Source organism: Balaenoptera physalus, assembly GCF_965194825.1.
Source record: "Balaenoptera physalus genome assembly, chromosome: 16".
Classification (NCBI taxonomy): Eukaryota; Metazoa; Chordata; class Mammalia; order Artiodactyla; family Balaenopteridae; genus Balaenoptera; species Balaenoptera physalus.
In genome coordinates this window covers 51656972-51677358 of record NC_138898.1, presented here as the reverse complement: position 1 = coordinate 51677358, position 20387 = coordinate 51656972, and the positions used below count along the sequence as shown (strand labels likewise).

The 20387-nt window shown below is 60.5% G+C and overlaps 1 protein-coding gene across 7 annotated transcripts; it reads right to left on the bottom strand.

Annotated features, from left to right (window-relative positions):
* Positions 1-20363, bottom strand: PIGQ (phosphatidylinositol glycan anchor biosynthesis class Q). Of its 7 annotated transcripts, none has more exons than XM_082431161.1 (12): positions 20288-20302; positions 17684-17749; positions 14372-15070; positions 12453-12584; positions 12194-12314; positions 10504-10630; positions 10043-10196; positions 9798-9909; positions 9104-9184; positions 8441-8555; positions 6855-6916; positions 5728-6018 (listed from the first exon to the last, which is right to left on the bottom strand). In XM_082431161.1, exons 3-12 carry the CDS (start codon positions 15058-15060, stop codon positions 5866-5868), a joined length of 1746 nt encoding a protein of 581 aa, XP_082287287.1. In that variant the 5' UTR covers positions 15061-15070; positions 17684-17749; positions 20288-20302; the 3' UTR covers positions 5728-5865. The 7 variants fall into 7 exon arrangements, with proteins under 7 accessions (XP_082287289.1, XP_082287287.1, XP_082287285.1 ...); XM_082431159.1 differs by lacking the exon at positions 20288-20302 and adding an exon at positions 18100-18801; XM_082431160.1 differs by lacking the exon at positions 17684-17749 and having other exon boundaries at positions 20288-20363.
* Positions 20364-20387: the final 24 nt, after the last annotated feature.

Here is a 20387-nt window from a genome sequence, read left to right as displayed (position 1 = left end):
GCTCAAAGAATTTCACTGTAGCGCTGTGGTGATGGTGAAAGTAGTGAAGCCATCTGGAGCCCCCGATAGGGTGCCATTAAATCAACCAGGTTCACGCAGCCCCTTCGATGAACAAGGTAAGATGCAGGCAATACTGACCTGAGAAGACAAGTAAGCAAATGATAGTACAGTATATCCAGTGCAACTTCAACGATTATGCTTTAAAAACTTAACAATTCATTTCATTCTAGATTTACGTATAGCAAAATGTTATGTATGCACAGGATAAAACCTGGAATGATGCTCACCAAATGGACAGCATCGTTTCCTTTGGGGTTGGAGGTGGAGAGTGATGTTCTCGTCATTGATAACATTTTCACGAGAACATATTTCACATATGACATGTAATTGACAACTAGTAACTCAAAAAGTTCAGCATAAAAGTACCATACAATGCAGCAATTCCTCTCCTAGAGGAATGAAAATATACATTTACACAAAAACTTGTGCATGAATGTTCACAGCAGCATTACTCACAACAGCCAAAAGGTGGAAACAACCCAAACATCCATCAACAAATCAATGGATAAACAAAATGTGGCTTATCCACACAATGGGTTTTCATCCATAAAAAGGAATAAAGTGCTGATACCTGCTACATTTCATTTATGTGAAGCTTCCAGAATAGGTAAATCCACAGAAAGTAGACTAGTGGTTGCCAGCGCCTGGGGGAGGGGGAAATGGTGAGTAACTGCTTAATGGGTACCCTGTTTCCCTTTGGGGTGATGAAAATGTTCTAAAATTGGTGATGGTTATACTACTTGGTAAAGCTATTAAAAATTATTGAATTGCACACTTGAAATGGGTTTATTTTATAATATGTAAAATATGCTTCAATGAAGCTGTTAAAAATTATAAATCAATCAAAAGGATACGTTGTCCAAGCTGAGCCACTAGACTCAGCTGGACGAGGCACTGAGGGTGTGTGCTAGGGAGAGGCCACGTGTGAGTTGGGGCTCCCTAAAAAGCAGGTTTGTGCAGAGAGAACAAGCACATCATAGTGACCAGGCCCCGAGGGCTGCACCGAGGACAGCTGGGCTGGCACATCTGTCCAGCAGGCGAGAAACAGGGCAGCAAGAACTCCTCCCAAGGGATCACTGAGCCTGGGCTGTGTCTCCAGCAGCAGGTGGTCTTCACAGAGAGCAGACCCCTGCATGGGCGGGGCACAATACCAAGTGACCACCCCCTGCAAGCTGCAGATAACCCTCACTGGGCAGTGAGCCATGTGGACTCTGCTGTTTCACTTTGGTGGGGTGCCTGGGGAGGCTTCCTGAGGAGCTGGTTCCTCTGTTGGGTGGGCAGCAAGCACCTGGGCCTTTCTCACCTGCCTTCAGGGAGAGGCTCTCCTGGTATCCTGGCCCTCTGGGACATTCAAGGGCAGAGGCTGGCCAGGGATGGGCAAGGCCACCTGCTCATTCGTAATCCACGGAGTGGCCAAACCCTGGATGCTGGCTTACAGCAGACACAGCCCCCAGCGTGTACAGAAAGGGCACATGCACCCACAACACAGTGTTTACAGAAACAACAGCCAGTGGGCGGAGTCTTGTTAGCCTTCAGCTGGTGGGGGCGGGAAGCCGAGTCCCCACCACCTGCCATCCCCCAACCACGGCCAAGCTGGCCTCTCTGGCAGAGGTCACTACACCCAACCTGGAGCCCGCCTCAGCCTGGCTTTGCCTACTCCCTGCTTTGAAGTCGCTGAGGCCCCTCTCTGGGGCTGGAAGCCATGTGGGGCTGACATGTCCTCGGTTTCTGAGGCTGCCCAGAAGGGATGGTGGGTGAGAAACTATTATCATTCCACTTTGCAGAGAATTTAAACCAAAAGCACCCTTTGTACATCAGGACTTCCCCCGAAGGGTCTCCAGCAGCTGTAGGCCCCGCTGCCTGGTTCTCCATCACCAGGGACGAGGTGAGGCCGGCTGGGTCCTTCCCAGCACAGCTTGTGCAGCAGGCGTGACCATCCCTAGAACCTGTCCATGGAGTCTGATCCTGGGAGCAAGACTCGCAACCTCTGTCAGGTGCTTCCTGTCCTCCTGATTTACTGGTTTCCTGTGCTGCTCCAGTTCCCTCTGACCTCCGACCTCCCAACCTCAGAGCAGAAAGGCACCGCAGGAACCCACAGGGTCTGGGGCAGTGGGGCCCAGTCGAGGGAGGGATGGCTGGAGGGGTGCCATTCCCTGCTGTCCAGGAGGCCCTGTGGGTGGAGGAGCTGGCCTCCAACATAGCTGCATGCCCTTCTGCAAGGACACTCTGGGACCCACTAAGTGCCAGGCCTGGCCCAGGGGACCTTGGAGGAACCTCAGGCCAAGGACAAAGCAGCCCAGAACAGCCCTCCGCTCGCAGGTCCTGGGTCAGCCCTGCGAGGCGCCCAGGTGTTGCGTGGTCGAGGGTAACTCTGGGCCCCTCTGAAGGCCCCAGAGGTGTCTGGTGAAGAGCCCTGACAGTCTCCCCTGCAGTTCCCATACCCACTGGCTCCGAGCAAGGATGGGGGCCAGGCCTCCAGACCCAGCCTCTGTCCAGGAGGGAACAAACGAGTGGTCTGGGGTGTCTCCTTCCCCCCACTCCAGGATACCCAAAGCTGTCCACTCTGAGAAGGGCCTGGGGACCACCCATTGGGGCAAACAGACCTTGGCCCTGGTGCCCTAGGAGCTCTCACACAAGTGTCAGTTACTTGACCCCCAGTCCAGGCCTGCTGCCAGGAGAGGCCCCACTCAAGTCCTACAGGCAGAGGGCGCAGAAAGCTGTGTGCATCCGGCAAGAATCAATAGTGGACGCTGCCAGCTAGTGGGCCAGAGGGGGAGGAGGGACGGGACAGTCACGTGGTCGAAAATATCTCTGTACTAATCACTTGTTATGTAAAAGGGAGAGTAGCTTTACAGAGGAGAACCTGGTGGGTCAGGTTGACATCACTGGTTTGGGCAGACACGGTGTAGAGCACAGAAGCTGAATCTCAGAATCATCAGACGAACCCCACATAGGGACAGGCTACCAAGTGACTGGCTGGATCTTTGAGGACCCCAGTGCTGGGAAAGGCAGAGACGGGCTGTGGGGTGCTTGAAGGCAAAGGATCCTTGAGACTGGCGCCCAGGAGCACGGGAAGCGAGGTGGCCCCACCCATGCTCCTTGCCGTGCCCTGGTTACACAGGTCAGTCCTTGGCCTTACAAGATATACACTGGGCATCTTAGGAACACAACTGGGGCAACTGATGATCAGATGGTTTAGAAAAGTTAGAGCGTGAGCACGAAAAAGCAGCTGTGGCAGAACATTAGCCCCGGGGAATCTGTTGAAGGTTGCGATGTGCTAGCTGTTTCTTTGAGTTGAAATCACATCAAAGTAAGTTTTCAAGGACAGGAGGGAGCTGGCGGGAGTGAACTATGTGGCTCAGACCGCCTGCTTCAGCAGCTCACCGCCCCTCTCTGAGCCTGTCTCCACACTGGAAGAGCACCGGGCCCTTCTCTGTGGGTGGCCGTGAGGACCTGTCTGGGAGGTGGTGGCCCCAGCTGAAAGGGGAATCGTCCACTTTTCAGGGCAGCCTGAGGGTCAGCCTCGGAGAAGTTGTAGGACAAGGCTCTGCCAGGTCAGCGTGGCAGGGTGGTCAGAGCCCTGGGTTGGGGATGAGGGGCCACAGATGAAGGCTGTCCCTAGGCAAGGGCTGTACAGGTCCAGGGACGACACACAGGATGGGAGCAGCCTAGGACATACAGGTGGCACGTCTTGGTGGCTGCTAGTGGCTGGAGTGACCACTGTTCCCTCGGCCAGCTCTGGTGCCAGGGCTGGGCTGGCCCTCGGGAGATGGGCAGGCAGCCCCTCACCTGGCACGAGAGTGACAGCTGCCAGAAAAGGCCTGGAACACAGCCACCACTGCCCAGCAGGCTGGGCGGAGCAGGGGAGAGAATTCAGCGGGAGGTGAGGCAGGCCCCATGTGCCATCTCCGTGTCTTGGCATCTGGTGACTGGGAAGGTGGCCCCAGAAATGCAGGTGATGGAGGCTCTTCTCAGCAGGCTCTGGGGTGTGGTCCTGCCCACCAGGACCCATGTGGGGCCCTCTGCTGACCCTCAGTGGTGATGCAGGCCTGGCAGTTGCTGAGTGACCTCTTTGGGCTCCAACCCCTTGCCTCCATAGCCAGTACAGCAGGCACAGAGGAAGCCACCTGAGGGTCCCTGGAGGCTGCAGGTCAGGCAGAGTCCATCAGGGAGAGCCCCTTCCTGCGTGGAGTCCACAGGTTTCAGGTGGTGACATATATATATCAGAGCTCACCCCTGCTCCCAGAGAGGTCTGCACCCCTGCCCCCAGCCCTGCCCTGGGAGCTCCTCACACCACAGCAAGGCCAAAACTGGAAAGCAAGTGGCCCTGGGTCCATCCATCCACACAAGGACATCTTCAAGGGGCCAGAGCCTACGTACACACGCACCAGACCTGCAAAGAGGCCTGCTCTAGGGGACAGGGAGCCCAGTGCCCCGCAGCTTGGCAACAAACAGGAAACAGGCATGGTAGTCATCTCAAGACAAACAGTGGGGGCCAGCTGTCCCGCCACCCCAGGAGAAGGGGCGCCTCCCCAGACCCACTGCCCAGGTGGTGATGGAAGGCAGAGCGGCACACTCCAAATACGTGGGAGGCTTTATTGTCCCAGCAGAAAAGACAGAGCCAGTACCCCTCCTGCCCGACCCTGGGCTGGTGGGGACTCCCCCAGGCCCCCTCCCACTGTGGCCCACAGCCAAGGAGCGTGGGTGACAGAAGTGGACAGTCCCAAGTGCCTGGGATGGACAGAGAGCGCTGCCCCGCCACCTACAGCATGATCATCTCCAACACCACGATGACACACCGTATGTGACGCCACCCGCATCTTGAGGCTTCCTCCCCCTGGGGATCCTGGGGCTCACACCCACACTCAGATTCTGCTTGTGGCCAGCAGGCAGATGCAGCCTGAGTGCTAGGGCCCCTCCCTGGGGGCTGCAGGAGCATCTGCCCAGGAGAAGCCAGTGAGCGAGATGGAAGATTTGCAGGGGTACAGGGCAGGAACGGGGCAGCCGGGTGCGTGGATCTCTGCTGACAGCTCCAGGCACCCCATGTGGCCTGGCTTCACACAGGGACACCCAAAGCCCTGAGGGCAGCTCCTCCTGCAGAGCAGTCTCTCCAGGAGCATCAACAAGCCCTGTGCGAATCAGGGCGTGAGGGGCGCTGCTGCCCAGCTTCCTGGAGCTGCTGGACTGCGCTGGGGGTCAGCAGTGGCTTGGATCCCCCAGACTGGCTGGCTGTGGCTCCACTGAGACAGCTGGAAGGCACTGGGGACCCAGGAGGGCATCCCCCAGGGAAGGAGATGCTTAGGGGCGAGAGTCTCAAGGACACTTGAGTGCACCCTGGGAAGGATCCCCTCCACCCCATGACAGGGTGAGGTGCCAGTGAGCAGCCAGAAAGACCTGCCAGCCCACCCCACTGGGAACAGGCATGGTGGGCAGAGGCAGGGCTCTGCACCCCCTCCTAGGGTCTGGGTATAGACTGGGGTGGGGGGCAGGACGGGGCTCCTGGATAGGCCTGGGGGGCCGGTGTGCACCAGGTTAACTGTGCCATCACAACAGGTCAGCAGGGGGTTCCCGAGGCAAATGTGCTGGTGCTGGAGCGTGGGCCGCTGGCCTGGCTGGCCGTTCCCGCATCCTCCTGCTCACCACTCCCACGACCTCAAAAGTCAGGAGGAGATGCGACGGGCAGGGCCCCGGCAGGGCCTGCAAAGGCCCCAGACAACCAGGGGCAGGAAGGCAAAGAGCAGGACCACGTGCTACCCTGACACCCTGGCAGGAGGTGGTGCTGGGCAGGCTGGTGGCCAGGGTCCCTCAGTCCTGCTTGTCCCCTCTCTGCCTCCAGGGGTAGATGAGCTCCCCGAAGAACAGCTTGCGGCACAGGGAACCCCAGGAGTGCTTGGGGTGGCAACCACAGGTGGGGAGGCGGTAGGTGTGCACCACGCGACTGTAGGGCAGGGGGTTTATCTGGAAGCACAAGGGCAGCGGTCAGCCGGGACACAGCCCCCAACTCCCTGGGAGTCCAGCTCTCTAGGCCCGGCAGGCCTTCGTGGGGGATCCCCGGGCTGGACAACCATGGGGCAGGGCCAGCTCTGTGCCAGATGCGCTCTCGCCTGGGGTACACGGGGGTCAGGGTGAGCGGCCTGGGAGGCAGGCTTGGGCCACGGTCAGGCGTGCTCTGCTCTGGCCCGGCTGCGGGGCGCCAACCCCTCCATTCCAGGACTCACTCAGCTCCCTGGAGCCTTCTCAAGTGGGAGGTGTCTCAGGACACCCCCGAGAAAACCACACAGGGCCCGGCTGCCTCAGCATCTGACCTCTCCCCTCAGGCCAACCGGACACCTGCATCCAGCAACACAGGCACCTGGCCTGCTCCCTCCCGCAAGACAGGCCCCAGACTGCTTAAGATAAAGGAGCTCAACAGAGTAGGCCTCAGGTGTGTCCTGAGGCCTTTGCCAAGTCTCTGCTATTCCGCCTGGAAGGAGAGCCCGGGGGCCCAGGGCAGGAGACAGGGATGCAGGCCCAGCAGGCAGGTGCCCTGGGTGGTTGAGGATGTCTGGCACAGCATAGGGAACCCCATACATGGGCCCTGCTGGGGGAGGTTCCAGGCACAGAGGATCATGGTGCCCAGAGGCCTTGGGGGTGGGCGAGCCTCCCCCGGGCCCCACCCCTCAGCTCTGCTGGGCCCTCCTGCCTGCACCTCACCCAGGCCCGTGAGGCCCACACCCAGGGCGGCACAGAACATGCCTCAGAACATGGGCGGCCTCATGGCGGGCAACAGCATGAGGGCTGCGTGGAAGCCTTACCTGCATCAGGAGGCGGAGGGGCCTGCCAGTCTCGTGCTCCAGGACTTGGAACTTCACACCGGCTGTAAGGAGAGCAAGGTCCCCGTGAGGGAGGGTGGCCCTCCAGGGCTCCCAGGGCCCCGCAGGCCGCCCCCACCAGCGCTCCTGCTCCGAGCGGCACTCGGAGGGCTACAGGCTGCCCAGGCAGCAGCTCGCCTCTCCAGCCCATCCTTCCCATCTGCCTCCTTGAGCTGCAGCCTGGCCCTCGTCAGGGCCTCCTGCAGAACTGCACTGAGAGACCAAAGCCGTGGGTCTGGCAGGCGGGGAAAAGCCGGCAGGTTGTGCTGCTTTCTGAGTAGGACGGGGGTTTTCCCAGAGTGGATGAGGCGCTTGCTGGGTGGTGGGCACCCTGCTGGCATCTCAGTGCCTTCCAACTGCTGTGTGCACGGCTGACTCAGGGACCCACCTCACTCTGGCCTGCGGTGTGGGCTCTCAAGCCTGGGGATTCCCAAGGCGGAAGGTTCTTGAAAGGAGAAACAGGAGCTAATTATCAATTGATGAAGAGGCCCCAAGGCAAACTCGGTGGAGAGAAGAGGCGGCATCTGTGGCCTTTTATGTGAAGTTAAAAGGACTCTGCTCTAGCCGTGAGCTGAGGGCTGGGAGAGGAAGGTGCCGGGTCCGGGCTCTCCACCTGCCTGCTTCCAGGCGTGCTGAAGTGTGGGTGGGGGCTGGGGGACCAGGGAGCATGGGCAGCACTACACATGGGCCCCTGGCCTGGGCCACCTGGGGGTCTGTGGAGAACGTGGCTTGGAAAAAGGGTTTGAGGACATCCAGCGGGCAGACTCAAGGCCCAAAGCCCAGGGAACATGCACATTCATGTCTTCTGACTCGGAACTGGCTGGGAGCAGCAGCCGTGAACTCTGGCGTGCGGCCGAGCTGCCGGTTGCAAACTAGTCCAGGGCCTCCTGGGCATGCTGGTCAGCTCAGGGGCCGTGCCAGCAACTCCTCAAGTTTCCCGTTATGTTCAAAGCCCCTGAACTCGATGAACCAACCCACAACTCAGTGACCAGTTGGGTCAGGCCTCCCTAGGCCTGCCGTGGGGACAGCCTCCCGTCAGGGGGATTTGGCCAACCCGTGGCTGGTGTCAGCATGCAAACAGGGGCATCGCCTGCAGAGGGGATGGCAGGAGCAGCTGGGCTGGTGCGTGTTGTTCCCGCAGGTGGTGGCCTGCCGGGGGCGGGGCGGGAGGCACGCCTGTCACACAGCTCTGACCAGCCCGGCGTCCTCCACCCTGGCCGGTCCCCTCCAGGAGGAGGGGCACCAGCAGGCACACACAGCTCCACACAACCACACGAGATAGGTCTTTTCTGAGCCACTTTCAGGCACCACCTACAGGACTACTGCAGACCTCAGAGCAAACGTCCACACTCGTCACAGGGGAGGCTGAGGAGGCGGGAGGGCTACCTGTGCGGCCTCTGAACCTGAGGGCAGGGGGCCTCTCCCTCCAGCTCACTCCCTGGGACCAGGCTCTTGTCCTCCCTGCCCGCCCCACACACTGCCACATCCAGGGTCCACAGGTGCGCCACCTAGCCAGCACGCAGACCTACCTGCGAGCCTATAGGGTCGGCAGAGCCGGAGGCCGAGTGAGTACAGCGGCAGGGAGTTGATGAGGTCCACAAGCAGATGGATCAGGCCCTGCACAGTGACCACCAGGAGCCGGAGCTGCATCACAGACAGTGCTCAGGGTCTCTGACCTGGGACTGTGGCCACAGCCACACTGCATGCCCCTGAGCAGAACAGCCTGATGGGTCCCAAGAGGAGGGCAGGGACCCTGCCCTGAACCTGAGGCCTGAGCACAGGGAGGCAGGGAAGCCACAGGCTGGAGCGGTCTGCCCTGCTGCCAGGTCAGAGGAGGTGGTGCTCCAACCCAGGGAAACGTGCCACGGGGCCCTCAGCCCAGCCACCTGGGGGCCACTCCCCTCCTGCTGTCTGTGCTCGCCTCCCCCATACCACGGGAGACCCCTGCCCTCCGTGAACCCAGCTGCGTGTCCCAGAGCAGTAGTGGGTGGTGTCCCCCCCGGGTGGGACCCCTGCCTGTTCCAGGGCCAGCACACACTGCCCAGAGTCCAAAACAGCCACACCCCATGTGGCCGGCAGGGATGGACGACCTGCCCACAGCTGCTGGCAGTCACCACTCCAAGCACTGTGGGCTAGGTCCACTGGCCAGGTGACACGCCCAGCACCCCCATGGTACACAGCACTTGGCTCACCAGTGTGAACACCAAGTAGTACAGGGCCGTGGTGGGCAGAAGGAAGACCAGGATGGTGAACAGCAAGGTCCCGATGAACAGCTACAGGGAGAAAGGATGCAGCATCAGCAAAAGTCCCGTGCTGGGCGACAGCCCTGCCAGCACTAGCCACACCCCTGCTACCCATCCCACCAAATCCATCCTGTAACTGAGCAGAGATGGAATGCCTGCCGGCTTCCTGAGACCACTTGGGAAAGCCCGCTCAGGACAGCTCTCTCCAGTACTGGGAGGGACACCTGCCTCCAGACCCGGTGACGCGTGGGGTGACAGGGGTTGGGGAGACCAGCTGACAGGGTATACAGCCTGTACACCAAAGACAGAAGGGTGGTGAAAATTAGGCAGCAAAAAACATGCCCTGGAAGGCAGCACTCAGGGTCCCCGTGTCAGGTCTGAGCAAGCTAATGGGACTAGCCAGAGCCAAGCCCCGTGCGAGGTCACCTTAAGCGCCGGCAGCCCTGTGGCCTCCCGAGAGCAGGGTCCATCCCTGCCTGGGCAAGGTTCTGCCCTGTCTGAGGCCCCGCATACACCCTACCCCTTGCAGCTCCCCGCACACCCTGGAGCCCTGCAGAACAGGAGTGAGGCTGCCCTTTGTGGTGCCTGAGCAGCTGCACCGGCCCATCTGAGGGGGCAGCTGGACTGGAGCTGGAGCCGGTACCTGGTCCAGGTCATAGGAGCAGGAGTCCACGCGCTGGCGCAGAACATTCCACTTCTTCCCTCGGAACAGGCGCCAGAGTGAGGACAGGCCATGGATCTTCAGGCAGTATAGCCTGCAGGACGTGGTACCATCAGAGCTGGGCTGGTGACCCCATGCCCACCCGGCCCTGGAAGCCTGTCTGTGGTGCCCAGGGCTCGGGGGGCTGCACTGGGTCAGCCCGCAGGGGTGGGGGGTTGCACACCCACCTGGCGCCATAGACATAGAAGCAGTAGATGTGGAAGGTGAGGAGGGCTATGATGTCTGAGAGGATGGACAGGGCGACCGTCAGGCCCAGGCAGGCTGAGAGGCCCACGTGCCACAGGATGCGCTCAATGAAGGGGGACATGAGGTGGATGTAGCCTGGTGGGATGGGGGTCAGCCTTGAGGGGGGAGCCCAGGGAGGTCCTGGTCCCCCCAAGTCCACCATGAGGATGGCTGCCCCAAGCTTCTGGAAACTGTGAGTGGCCAGCACAGCACAGCAAGGCTCCACACACGGGATGCTGGGTCAACAGGAAGCAGAGACCAAGGGGACAGGGCCTGGCTGGGCCCCACTGCCCCCCCTCAGCTAGGGTCTGTGTCCCTGGGGGCATGGGCTTCAGGAGCCAAGGTGTGGGTCAGTGGGGCTGGGTGAAACCCCGAGGTGGCCTGCCTGACCACTGGCACTCACTGATCCACAGGTGGATGTGGTACAGGAAGAAGCGGCCCAGCACCTGGTCCAGAGCCCGGTTCATCTTGAGCCCAGCGGGTGCGCCCATCAGCCACTGTAGCAGATGCTGGAGCTCCTCGGCCACGTGCTGCGAGGACACATGAGGGCCACACCGTCCATCAACTGGCCCCACCCCGGTTACCCATCTGAGTGACCCTGCGTGAGAGTGAGGGGGTCAAGCCCATCAGGGGCCCCCGTAGCAGGCGGGCGGGGCGGAGGTGGGTGCTGGAGGGTCCCGCAGAGGGAAGAACAATGTCAAGTGAGGACCAGAGATAGCACAGGGACCCTCACAAGCAAGCAGAGAGGCCAACTACTGTCCTGGCCGCCCCAGGAGGAAAGCTGTGCCAGCCCTGGGGGGCAGGCCTGCAGGACTCCTAGCCTCATCACCAACACTGAGGCCACAGGACCGACATCCCTGCCCCACAGTCTGCCACCTCCCTCCCACGTACCAATGCAGGCCTTTCCCAACCCTGGGTGAAGGCCTCTGCCGTGTCAGGAGCAGTGAGAAGGGGAACAGAATGTTCTTTATAAATAGACCTTATTTAATATTTAAAGGATAAGAGCTTGGCGGCAGGAAGAGGCTTTCATTTTTAAATTAAATATTTATATTTCTGAGCAATTTTGCAAAAGGGAGGCCTAGGATGAAGCTGGCCAAAAGGCAGAGCATGGATGAGCAGGGCGAAGCAGCCAAGCCCCCTCCCCAGCCCCTGGGTCCTCCCTCCTCCCTCCTGGGCCAGGCCTCCCTGAGAAGCTATGGGACTCTTGGCCTGTAGGCGCTCCTGCCTGCAGGGTCCTGGCCTGGCCACAAGCAGGCCCAGTGCACACTTGTGCCTGGACGCTGATGACAGCAGGCAGCGGCTGAGCCCACAAGGACCTCGCAGCCAGGCTGCAGCCGCTCTACCACACCCAGGGCCAGGAGCCCCACAGAGGCCTGGGCAGAGGGGGTGGGGGGGGTGGGGCACTGAGGGACCAGAGGGGCTGCCCTAGGCAAGAAGACAATCTCCCAACAGAAGTGACAGGGCCTCCGAAGGAGGCAGAGAAGACGAAGGCTCAGAGCCAGCATGGACAGACCGTGGGAGAATGACTGTGGAAGGGAGAGGAGGCTGGGGCAGCACCCAGGCCCTGGGAACGGTGCACAGACTGTTCAGGGCAAGTTCAGGAGCACAGCCGATGAGCTGGTGCCTTTGGCTCTCAGCATGGGAGCTGCAGAATTGGTGCTGGGAGCAGGGTGGGAGGCTGAGCTCGACCACACAGACACCTGGACGCACACAAGGTCTCTGTGATGCTGACTGTGCAGAGCGCCCAGGCCGAAAGTGAGCCACCCCGAAGAGCCAGGAGAGCAGAAATGGTCATGCACGGTGGGGAGGCAATGGGGATGCCATGACACTCAGCCTGGCAGGGAGGTGGCTCCCCCTAAAATCTTCAACACAAGGGGGCTCCAAACAGGCCACCTTCAGGAAGAGGCCAGGAGCTGGAGGGCCCGGGTCTACACAGCCCCACCTATTCTGTAAGACACAGCAGCTCCTAGGGGACTTGTCTGGGGTCAGGGGTGAGCTGCTCTGGCTGGCTGAGGGGCCTCTGCTGCCCCCAGGAAGGGTCCTGCCCCTCAACCCTGGGAAACAGGTGTTCAAGTACACCTCAGCCAACTCACGTCAGCCACAGGGATGAGGGCATCAGCCAGCTGCCCGATGAGGTCCTTCCTGTGGAGCCAGGACAGCAGCATGAGGCCAAGGGCCACATCCAGGAGCACAGAGACAAGCATGTTGGCCTTCCTGGAAGGAGGGGTCCAACAGGAGCGAGTGGTGAGGGTGGCATGGCCGGAAAGGGTCAGCTTGGGCAGGCCTGCTGTGGGGAAGGGGCTGGGCCCATGGCACGTCTGGCCACTGTGGAGACCAGGGCAGGCCCCTCACCTCATCAGCTGGGCGGGGTTCTTAGCCTTCCGGGTGCTGAAGATGAGTGTGAGCTGCTCCAGCCGGTGCCTGAGCTGCTCACACGTGGAGAGTTTGCTCCAGATGAAGGACAGTGGCCACAGCTTGAACACCCTGCGGAGGAGGGGAGAAGGATGGGCCTCCGGGTCCTCTGGGGTTCTTCTGCCCGCCAGGGAGGGAGGGCCATCTCAGCCGTGGCCAATATCCCTCAACGTGCAGAGAGGAAGGGCCCTGGTAGCCCCAAATACCAGTAGCCACACTCCTGAACTCAGCGGGGCGGGGACATGGGGGGAGGACCCAGGTGGGCAGCCCAGCGTGGGTTGCGGTCGCTCACGACCATCAACTAGGAACGCAAGGTGCTGACTCCAGGCACTGAAGCTGAGTGCCTGCAGGACGGGTGTCCGTGTTGAGGGTTTCAGCTGACCTGACTGTCCAATGAGACTGATCTCTCACGCAGCAAAGAAAGCACCAGACACTTCACAGACATGCAGGCATTGAGGGGAGATGTTCTCAAGCAAAGGTGGAGAAAGCGTCCAATGGCAACTCAGAGCCTGGCTCCCACCCAGAGCCCCGCTGCCGGCAGGAGGGACCTCGTGCAAAGTGCAAAGCCACCAGATGATCATGCTCAGGCCCTCGGGAGGAAGGAGGTCTTGACCTTGAAGGTTTGAAGCTTCTGTCCTCAGCCAAGCCACTCTGACCCAATTCCAAGAGTGAAGTGTGGTCCGCACTGCACCCCCCGTTCCAGTCCAGTGGAAGGCAGCCTCGCATGGGCTGCAGAGACCCCCATGCAGGGTCTCCCTGAGGTTCAGGCCAGCCCTGGGCAGCAACAGCCATGCCCCACATGGACGTCACAGGGCTCTGACCTCTGCCAACAGCCAGCACCTGCCTACCTAAGGGGCAGATCGGGATTCAGGGCACTCGAGCGGTTCAAAACCTTTCTTGCATTCTTTGAGAGCTGACAAAAGGAACTTCTCTTCCCAAAGTTGCACCCAGGCCCAGACACACTTTCACACGATTCACTCCAAGGGGCTGTGAAGCTCTGAAAGCCACCACGCAGGTCAGGATACCCAGCAGCCCCCACAGCCCAAGGTGGTGTGCACACATAGCTGCAGGGGTCTCTTTGCAGGGACATGCCCAAGCGCTCCCAGAGCCCCTGGTGAGCCGGCGAGGCCAGTCCCCAAACCTGACAGCCGAACCCCTGGACCTGAAGATGCAGCACAGTTGTCCCATACCAGGTGGTGCCACCAGGGAGGTGGCTTCTCACAGAGAGAGGGTCCTGTGGCTAACTCGCCAGAACATCCGCCTGCCGCCCCAGCATCCCCAGGGCCCCCAGGGGCTTTTACAAATCCCTCAACCAGGCCCGCAGCCAGGAGTGTTCCGGTAATTCTAGAGAGCGGCCCAGGCTGGGGACCACGCCCCCAGCCCCCCAGACAGCGAGTGGATGCTGTCCCACAGCCTCCCAGGGCTGCCTCTCCTGCGAGGCCAAGGCCAGGGAAGCAGGTGGGCCTGTGGGTCTGCAGGAAGACAAGCAACTCCCCAGCAAGGCAAACAGTGGCCCCTGCGCAGCAACAACCCGGGTCTGTTCATCATCTAATTCTCCTTTCAGAGGCCTGAGCTGTCTGAGGGTCACCATGTATCCCTACTCAGTGTGTCCCACGCCAACCACAGGGGCTTCCAAGAAGCCTAGCTTTGCCACAGGAGCGAGGGGCACCAGAACAGAAACCATCACTAGGGTGTCCTCTGAGCTACAGTGGGGAGGGAGCGTGGGATGAGAGCCGGGGTGCAGGGGGCAGCCGTGAGCCTCAGAAGGGCCATCTGGGCCTCCATGACCCCTGCACACCAAGGGGTGGGCCTAGGCCTCAGGGGCCCGACTCTCCCTCGCCTGGCCCAGGGGCACCTACCGACAGGCGCTGGCAGCCGAGACGAGAGACAGCAGGCAGGCCAGAAGCAGGCAGACAGGCCCTGCTGCCCACTTGGCCAGCTCCACGAGGATGCTGGCCTCCACGCCCTCCGACTGCCAGTGGCTCAGCCGCACGGGGCCCTCATCGAACCGGTCACTTTGGAAGAGTGCCTCGCTACGCGCCACTGTGTCAAAGACAGCAGCCAGGCCCCCCACGCTGGCTGTGGTGTCCCCAGCCTGGCGGTCGGGCAGGACCGCGGGCGGGTGCAGTTGGGACAGCAGCACCTTGCGCTGGTCATAGAAGATAAGCATGACCTGGTCCTCGCCGGAGGCGGCATGGGAGGTGGGCCCCTGCCAGTGGGTGGCTTTGCAGCTCCAGGACTTGCTGCCTCTCTCCCGGCATAGCTGGAACCAGGGCTTGTGGGAGAAGATGGCGCCCAGGCCCTCCAGGAAGTGGCCCAGGCTCTCCTCCGGCTCCTGCCGGCGGTGGCACCAGGTGCCCAGCACAGTCACGCCCACCTGACTGGCCTGCTGCACCTGGGCCAGGAGCTCCTTGACCTGGATGGGTATGAAGGGAAAGTGCACCACAGCCAGGACCACGGCACTGCTCTGCTCCGGGACCCACCGTCCAACCAGGAGGCCGCTGTCCGCCGAGGCACAGCACGTGGGGAAGAAGGCCTTGAGCACCATGCCGGGGCCGCTGGAAGAGAGGAGGGGCTCAGCTCAGAGCTGCTGCCGCTGCCACCGTGACCCGAGGACCCGGGGTGGCTGGCAGTGCTGGGGCTGCAGGTCCTGGTCAACAGGTGGCCCTGACAGACACATCCATGTGGCCACTGGGCCCACAGGTGGGGGCGACCCAGTTTTGGGTCTGGTCACGAGGCTGGCAGGGGGGCCCGGCTGTCCATCTCTGCCCCTGGCTGCTGTGAGTACAGGCCCAGGCCACTCCCATCCCTACCCTGAGGCAGGGCAACGCTTCCTCACTCCAGACACAGGCAGGCTGATACACGTGAGGTTACATGACCTGCTCACCACCACTCACAGGCTGTGCTGGGTTGAGCACAAGGGTTTAATTTTTTTTTTTTAATAGTAATCTTTTATTTATTTATTTTTTTATATTTATTTTTGGCTGTGTTGGGTCTTCGTTTCTGTGCAAGGGCTTTCTCCAGTTGCGGCAAGCGGGGGCCACTCTTCATCGCGGTGCGTGGGCCTCTTCACTATTGCAGCCTCTCCCGTTGCGGAGCACAGGCTCCAGACGCGCAGGCTCAGTAGTTGTGGCTCACGGGCCCAGTTGCTCTGCGGCACGTGGGATCCTCCCAGTCCAGGGCTCGAACCCGTGCCCCCCACACTAGCAGGCAGATTCTCAACCACTGCGCCACCAGGGAAGCCCCAAGGGTTTAATTTTTGTTTTTAGGGAACTGATTAGTTTTTGATGTGTAGCACATGGAAAAATCTACAATCTTATTAACAATTAAAGTAATTTAAATTAAAAATTGAACAAACCTTGATTTACTTACTAAGCTGGCAAGAATAAAGATGAACATTTAAACAAATTGCCGCTGAGCTGAGGGAAATCAGACGCGTGCACACTGCTGGCAGCTGTGGGCATTGGTACAGGTGTCCCAGAAGATGCCTGGGGACATGCCTGGTGCCAAAGCCCACCTCCCTTCCCAGTGAGCCCCCTGGGGGAGGCTTGGTGCTCAGGGAACAGGTTCAGCTCCATGGGGCTTCTGCTTCTACCCCAACCCTCCAGCCTGCGGCTGTGCCCATCCTTCCCTGGGAGCCCCATCCTCTTGTCACAGCTGAGCACCTCCTTCAGGACTACCTATTCCCCCAACCAAGTAGTGTTCTAGAAATGGGGGTGGGAGAAGTTCTCCAGCCCTGGAGAATGGCTGAGGGGACACCAGCCTCCCCAGGACCTCTGAGCAGCAAGGACATCCCCGAGCAGCTGCGATTCCTGAATCCTGCAGGACTGTGAGCCCTGCCTTGCACAGGAGTCAGCTCACTGCGGATGTGGATTCTCAGTAAGCACCTCATTTCCCACCTGAGCACTCCTAGACAGGGCCTGACGGGCAGGAGGCTCACCTTGGTGAGGGTTCACCTTGGAGCTCGCCCTTTCCTAGACACTAGCGACCCCACTGTGTCAGCACAAAGGGCAGAGCAGCTGCCCTGAGCTAAGGCCCCCAAGTTGGAGCTACACCTGAGAGAGGGACACAGGCCCCAGACAGAGCCTGGCCCTCCAGGCCCCAGTGCTCAACAGGCCCTCGGAGAGAGGGGGACAGAGAGGGACGCACATGTTGGGGAGGTGCGACATTGAGGGAGCCCTTTCCTGAGGGTCAGGGGGGCTCTGGAAGGGGCCTCAAATGCCCAGGGCTTAAGAGGCAACTGGTAGGACTTCCATGGTGGCGCAGTGGTTAAGAATCCGCCTGCCAATGCAGGGGACACAGGTTCGAGCCCTGGTCTGGGAAGACCCCACATGCCTCGGAGCAACTAGGCCCGTGTGTCACAACTACTGAAGCCCACGCGCCTAGAGCCCATGCTCTGCAACAAGACACCACCGCAATGAGAAGCCCATACACCGCAACGAAGAGTAGCCCCCACTCGCTGCAACTAGAGAAAGTCTGCCCACAGCAATAAAGACCCAACGTAGCCAAAAAATAAATTAATTAATTAAAAAAAAAAAAAAGGCAACTGGTGAAGCTGCTTTCCTCCCCTGCAGTCCAGAGCGGGGCTGGAGGGGCGAGGCTTCTCCCACCTGTGCGTGTTGACAGAAAAGCGTCCCTCTGAGTCCAGCAGCAGCTGGACTCCCAAATGCCCCTCCCCCCCAGAGACCAGAGAGGGCAGGCAACATGGGTGTCAGCAGGGGAAAGCCTGGAGCCCAAAGGCAGCCCCGGGGCTAAGTTCCTGTGGCCATCAGCAAGGGCATCAAGGACCACCTTGTCTTACTGACACTTCTGCACAGGCATCATGAGAGGCACAGAGCAGTTCTGCCTGTGAGGATCCCAGTACATCTCGCTTGGTGACCACCATGGGGGACCAGCCATCATGGTCCAAGCCTCTCAGCACCAGCTTGTCGGGACCCACCAGCTCAGCCAAACGACACAATCACACCCTGCTCAGGGACTCCTTTCACAGGAGCTAAGGAAAACTGCCCAGAGCTACTGTCAGAAAATAAACACAACTGGCCTAACAGTGAGCAGATGCTCTGGGCGAAGCTGGTTACACGGTGGGTTCACTTTCAGAAAATTCACTGAGCTGTACACATACGATCTGTGCACTTTCTTTGTGTGTTTTATGCTTCATCTACAAAGTTTACCTTAAAGAAAAAAAAAAAGCTCCTCATGTCTGGGGAAGAGCGGAGGGCAGAGGTTGGTGTTCCCATCTGTGGGGTAGTGAGAGAGAACTCTTAAATCACGGGGTAAGTTCCCATCCCCACCCCTACCTCAGCCTCTGGGAGCGACCAACACAAAGAAGTCTGCTCAGATCAGCCAGCCAGGAAAAGATGAAAGAGGAGGCAATCGATAGCAGAGGTGCAGATGGGAGAAAGCGGGGCAGTAACACGGGGCCGTGTGCATCTTTAAAGACTGTGATAAAAACAAGGGCACAGGCCTGGGAAAGCTGCCTCTGTTATGAATGACACCTGGTTCCCTGTGACTCAGCCCATTCCAGATCAGTCAGGCCATGCAGTCACTAGAACGACCCTCCCCGCATAACCTGAACTCAACCATCTACCTTGTGAAGTGGACATCCTGTCATCCTCCACAAGAACTGATTCAGGGCAAAAGCCCAGTTATGACTGGCCAGGGACATCTCACTGGCTAAAACAGTCCTCTGCGGAGCCTCCTGGTCACCGCTCCTCAGTAGCTCACAAGAATTCATTGTTACTCCATGTGTTTGTGTTTAAAAAACAACAAGCATTCAGTAAAGAATGCTCTTCCCCTCTCTCATTTCAGAAAAATGGACATGAATGTAGGGCTCTGGTTTTTGCCCTGTACTGCAGTCAGGAACAACTTGTAAAGCTCTGACAGCCAGTTCCATTGACCATGAATGCCCTTCCAAAGGGTCCACAGAGGGACCCGGGTTGGGGTGGGCCAGAGGGAACCGGCCGGCCGGCCACCCTTCACCCCACAGGGCTGGGGTCCAGACTCCCCGCCAGGGCATCCACGCGGCCCGGCCACAAACTCGGGGCTGGGCGGGCGGGCTCCTGCAGGGGCTGACGGGTCCTCACTGCCCTCCCAAGTCTCAGGCCCACCCTGGCCGGCGGCCGGCGGCCGGCGGCGTCCCCATTTTACAGATGAGGAAATAAAGGCTCCGAGAGGCAAAAGGCCTGCGCCGCCTCCGGAAGGAGGCTCCGGAGACGCTCGGGCTCCCGGGCCTGCTCCCGTGGCCGCCGCGGCAAGAGTCGGGGCCCACAGCCCGGAGGGGGCGGCTCCCCAAGGTCGCGCCGCAAGGACGCCGGCCCGCCCCCCGATTGCTCACCGGCTGCTCCCCGGGTCCGCGCCCTCAGCTGGCGGGGTCGGGATGGGGTTGGGGACCGCGTCGGGCGGGCCCGGGCGAACAGCAGCGCTCGCAGCCCCCAGCCCCGCCTCGGCGGCGCCGCGGGACACGAGCCCCATTTCCGTCCGCTCCCGGCGTTGCCGCGCGACGGTCCTCCCCCAAAGGTGCCCGGTCTGCCCGCCGGCCCTCGCCCGAGCGTTCCGTGCACGCAACGTTCCGGTCCCCGGAGCCGGTGGCCCGTGCGCGCAGCGCCCTTGTTCCTCCTGCGTCCTTGTCCTCCCCATGCCCTGTGCACAACGTCCTTGTCCCCCATGTCCTTGTCCCCCTCGCAGCATCTTTGTTCCCCCTCCAGTCTACCCACAGTGTCCCCAACACCCCTGCCTTCCAGTTCCCCACCTTCCCACAGCCACCAAACCTCCCCCATGACTGGTTTCTTCATCTGAGGGATCCAGTAGACCTGACATTTGAGAGTCCCAGACCTCACCTTGTCTCCACCATCCCAGGGTGAAAGGACCCCCAGGCCCTGGGTGGGGTCCCAAAAGAAGCTGCCACCCCAGCCCCAGACTGGCCCCTTCGCACCCCAGTCCCTGCAGAGGCCAAGTGAGCTACGAAGGTTGGAGGGCCAACCCAGGGTCTGAAGCCATCTGATCTGATGGTCAGGAGGCGTCCCTGGCCCCTCCTGTTCCAGGGGACAATACCCCTAGCACCAGCAGCAACTACTAAAGTTTATGGAGCACCTGCCCCACACACTTCCTTACACTGACCCACTTAATACTGCCCCACCTTTGCAGGGGCCGGGACATATGGAGGGGACCTTGTCTGGCAATGGCCTAAACCACAGACCCCTGAGACCATCCCCTCACCAGCCCCCAGGGGCAGGACTAGGCACTGGCCCTTTCCCCTGAAGACCACCCACTGGAACTAGGAGCCTGGCTGGGCCCCTGACTCAGAGTAACCCCACACACCCCCTACCCCTTCCGGCCTCATTTTCCTGCTATTTTTAAGCAGCAGGAGTCTGTCCTCACAGGAAGGCTCTTCTGCACTTGACCACTGCCCAGAACTCTCCAAGCAACCCCACCCATGAGCTTGGAGCTGTTTGATCCTCATTTGCAGTGGAGAAAATGAAGGCTCAGACAGTCTCACATGGGAGAAGTGGACCAGGAGCATGGAGGCTTCCAACCCAGCCATGTGTCACCCCAGGGCATCTCTGGGGGGGCCCCTCCTCTGCTCCCCCCTTACCTCAGCTGGGCCCAGAGAAGCTTCGGGAGGCTTCGCACCTGGGGCGCCTCTGAAAATGGTGGACAGTGCAGGGCCACGCCCCTGCCCAGGCTGCCCAGCCCAGCCCAGCCCAGCCCGGCCCTGCCTGCCCAGCCACACCCTCCCTGCCTGCCTCTGTCTGATTAGGAGGCTGGGGCTGGGGCACCTGGTGAGAGATCCTGCCTGGGTAAGTGCTGGTAGCTGGCCCAACACGCTGAAGATCTCCAGGCTTCAGCTGCCGGCCCCAAAGTGCAGGTCTCCTGGGC

Excerpts from the sequence above, each read along its gene's own strand:
- PIGQ (XM_082431160.1), bottom strand. The coding sequence starts at position 15,060 with ATGGTGCTCAAGGCCTTCTTCCCCACGTGCTGTGCCTCGGCGGACAGC. Across the intron at positions 10,631-12,193 it reads CCCTCATCCCTGTGGCTGAC|CACGTGGCCGAGGAGCTCCA; the intron begins GTGAGTTGGCTG and ends GTGTCCTCGCAG. Across the intron at positions 9,185-9,797 it reads GCTCCTATGACCTGGACCAG|CTGTTCATCGGGACCTTGCT; the intron begins GTACCGGCTCCA and ends TTCTCCCTGTAG.